The sequence below is a fragment of the Antennarius striatus genome, chromosome 6 (genome assembly GCF_040054535.1).
Source record: "Antennarius striatus isolate MH-2024 chromosome 6, ASM4005453v1, whole genome shotgun sequence".
Taxonomy (NCBI): Eukaryota; Metazoa; Chordata; class Actinopteri; order Lophiiformes; family Antennariidae; genus Antennarius; species Antennarius striatus.
The window spans coordinates 19,803,079-19,807,349 of record NC_090781.1 but is presented as its reverse complement, the minus strand read 5'-3'; the positions used below and the strand labels follow the sequence as shown (position 1 = coordinate 19,807,349).

Genomic DNA, 4,271 nt, shown 5'->3' with positions numbered 1-4,271 from the left:
CTTGTAAAGATAGCCATGTTGCCGGATGTTTTGCCACTCTATTACTGGGGGGATTCCAGGCGGAAAGTGATGTTTGTTTGTACCCTTTCTTATCCAGTCTTTCCTTTTTCAGCTGTTGTTGTGCGACAGTTATTATTTCTTTTGTTAGTTTTCATGATTAGCTCTGAGGACCTCGGCACATTCACAGCTGATGACAAAAGTCCCGACATTTTTTTTTTTAGCAAATAAGTGCCCAAATTCTCATGAATCAGAACAAATGGGGTTTTCCCATATATTCTAATTATACTAACAGTAACAGGAAAAGACAGTGGCACAATAAGAGCCTGGCAAAACAAAATCAGGTGGTTACCACACAGGGCGGACAGAGTGTGTGCATTTCAAGTGTTTCTCAAGCAAACATTAGGACCTTTTGGCAGAAATACCAAGACAAGCCCACTCTGACAATGCTAACCTATGCTAATTCCATAAAATTTCAAAGTGTTTCTGGGTTTATCCTTTTTTTTTTTTTATTGATGTGTGTGTTGCATTGCTCTAAAGTTACACATCAAATGATATGGTTCCCTATCTCTCAAAATCAAAACATACTTTAATAAATTCCTGATCTGGATCTAGATCATCACCAAAATTTATCCACTAAGACGAGACACTTAATGGGTCAGTCTTTGGTGAAAATTTCATTGAAATCCATCCTTCAACTTTTGTGTTATCCTGCTGACAATCAGACAAACAAACTGAAGTGATCACATGACTTCCTTGGCGGCAGTAAAAAGCCGCTCACATCTGGTGCGTTCAGTGCGTGTGTGAGGAGCGTGTGTGGATGGACATTTTGGTTTAACTATGCTATTTATGCCATAAAAAGTGTTTTATGTGATGTGCGTGTGAGCCTGTCTCATCACGACCCAAATCATTTCATTCCCATCACAGTTTGGTGTACAGAGCGGCCCTACTACAGTGTTCTGTAGAGATTTTACTGAGTTCAACCTGCATGGTTGGCCATCGGATTTGTCCCGCATAGCCTAGCCCAAATATGTCAAGTGTGACAATATTAGTCATTTCATGCCCAAAAAAAAAGAATAGTGGGTCATCCTGACCCCTCCTCCCCTCTTAAATCCGTGCACACACACACACACACACACACACACACACACACACACACACACACACACACACACACACACACACACACACACAGAGGCGTACACTTTCGTCTGCCCCCCCTTCTCCTTCCCCTCTCTTTCACTTACACACACGCACGCAAGCACACACTCAGCATGCTTCATTATACACTTGCCCACACAGCATAGCGTGCCGGAAACAGACTCAATAGATGCCAAGCTCCCAGTCCCTGCAGGCTCAGTTCCTCTGAAACACTGGATGCACCTTCCTAAATTAGGTTAATTTGCTTTCACAGAGGCTGCCCGAAAATGCAGTCTAGTAGTTCCACAAACAATTACCACAGTGAAATAATGAAATTACTTGTGCTCAAATTCCAGTTCTCATCAATTACTAACTTGACTGGGCTAAAAAATCAGGCTACCCAAAATGAAATAGATATAAAACAGAATTCCACTGTTTGTTATACATCATTGTCAGGTTTGGCTCAATGATGTTGCTTTGGATAAGATGCTGTGTTGAATATATACCACTAACTTTTCTTTTGTACTGGATCTACGGGTATTTGATGAGGTGACTGGTTCAGAGAGGGTAAGGGGGATGAGACAGAAGAGCTTGTCTTCTCTCTACCCTGTTTGGCACGGTAGGGTGCATGGTTTGATTATTATCTCTGTCTGAGTGCAATTTTTTCCACCCCTTGGTCACAGCCACAAAGTTTTTTCTGGAGGCAGATGAACAAGTACAGAAGGTAGGCTAGACATGTGTGGGCGAGTGCAATTTGCATCAGAGCAACTGAGTCTGCACGATTCATTGACGGTTCCATAAATAGTACGACATGCATTACAGATGAGACAATTGCAAAGATGTCTCTCTCACTGCCTGACAGGATTTGAGACATTAGCCTGGATTAAGACACAATTGCTTTACTCAAACACAGAGAAATAAGGGTAATAATAGCACATAAATAGTAAAAATGTCTGTCTTAAGTCATTTGTAACCCACCTATTACCATGAGATGATTGTTACTGTAATTATTCCTGTTTTTTTATGAACATACATGACATGAAGATAGCACATGAGAGGTGCTTCACATAAAATGACATGGAAAGACCATGAACAAAGAGGTAGAAAGCAATTTAACTTGGTATTAATAATATACATAAAATACAAAAATGTGAAGAAGGGAAATGATTAGAAGACAGAGAGAATACAGAATAACATTACAAATTACTTTAGAACATCATACGGTACATTGAATATACAATCAAATAAAAACAAATTTTCTTTTGAACATATTCAGTGAGTGTCTTTGAATATAGTATGTTCCATGGTTTTGGACAATACTTGACAAAAACTGTGTCTCTGATTTTCTTTAGGCTCTTTTTGGGACCATCCAACAAACCAGCAGCAGATGATTGCAGTGAATATGCAGTTTTTTCAATATAAATGGAACTAGTAAATGGTGCTATTAAGCAGCATTTATCTTATTGTGTAGGTACTAACTCATAGGATTTGAGTAAACCTTATCCTTTAATTCTGTTGTGTAATATACCCATAGGAATGCCACAGTTCATGTCCATTGTGCCATTTTCCAAACAAACAAACAAACATTACATTGCTCAATTCACATTACAAAGACACAAAAATAATTTTTTGCTGAAGGTGTAAATCTTTTGAATTAAAACGACCTCAGTAAAGAAAACTAGCATTTCCTCTTGAATTGAGTTTCTATGTGCGACAAAAACTGAAATGAAGTTGTAGTACATCACACATGTTTGTTTTCGTAAAGCCATTGTCTATTCTAATATTAAATATTGTTTCTTCATCATGCTTTTATTTTCAAAAGAACACAACTTCCTGTTTAACGCAGCCTTGATTTTCATTGGATGTCCACCACGTGACGACGTTCCAGTGTTGCGTTGCAACCATAGCAACAGCTACGGTACACGCCAGGAAAAAGTTTGTCAAAATCTCTCGTATTTGGTGACGTTAAACGAAAGGATCCTTTTGAGTATGGGTACGTAAACGATAATTATACGAAAATATTTTAAAAGTCAAGTCAAAATGCTTAATTATTTTATGACTGATGTAGTTTGTGAAACAAGGAAAGACCGCACTGGTTTGTTTAGAAGTTGAGCTAGTTGCTTCAGCGTTACGTCACAGATGACGCTCGATTGAGATTCCTTCATTTGTTTTTATCACACGGTAACTAGCCCCCCATCGACGAAACAGTTACATAAACTAATGCAGTTAACAATAAATTTAATTTACATTACAAAAAACTGCGTGTTGGACACAGCAAACATTTGAAGTGGTACTTACTTTGTAAACTTTTATTCTTATCCATGTCATGAACTGTGGACCACCACAAGTTTACATGTTTGTTTCCTCACAACTTGACATGCACCCATGCAGAATAGATGAGTGTATGAACAGCTTGCTTCTCTTACATTAGACTAATTAATAGTTCAATCAGGGCTAAAATGGACAAAATGTCACAGGGGAACAGTTGTCATGCAAAATTAGCTCTCCATATCTACATCCTTCTTAAAGGATAGGCTTGCTTAATGCTGTCACGGGGCATTACTAATTTATCTGTGTTGTGTGAGTCAACTCTGTATTTCAAATGCAGAGCCCAGAGACAGTAGGGGTGCAATCAGGCTATTAGTGTGCATGAGCATGAAGCCTACTCTTTGATTTGGCTTGGATTCGTATGCCTGTGTTGGTGTGTGAATGCAAAATAAGCAGAGGGACTAGTTGCTTACAGGCTATCACTTGAATGTTTGCTATATGCATCAAGTTCAACCTGCCTTTGCATGATTACTTAGACTGTAAATAAAGAGAATATGACTGTATATGTGCATGGTGCTCGGGGCCAAAACAAGTCTGATTGGGCTGTGTATTTCCTTACATGTTCTCTCACTCTATTTCCCTCTGATGGTCTGCAGGGGCATTTCGTGTCTGTGTCATGCAGCCATGCACAGCAGACCATCTGATAGTATACTGACCTTTGGGCCTGAGTTAGCTAGATGTATTTAAGCTCAGGTCAAGTGTTGAGTTGGCGTGGTGTTTTCCTCTCACTAAAGGAGGCAGATAGATAAATGCACTAAAAATGTGCAGACAGAGATTGGGTTATGCTTTAGTATCTGTTTGTCTTG

General features: G+C 39.1%; 1 protein-coding gene across 1 annotated transcript in view; it reads left to right on the top strand.

Annotated features, from left to right (window-relative positions):
- The first annotated feature begins 3,037 nt into the window (after positions 1–3,037).
- The window catches only part of lekr1 (Leucine-, glutamate- and lysine-rich protein 1), a 67,377-nt gene continuing 66,143 nt past the window's right edge, over positions 3,038–4,271 (top strand). The window contains exon 1 of the mRNA XM_068316518.1: positions 3,038–3,130. Coding sequence (XP_068172619.1) covers positions 3,127–3,130 — 4 coding nt within the window. The 5' untranslated portion in view covers positions 3,038–3,126. The remainder of the gene's footprint in view (positions 3,131–4,271) is intronic.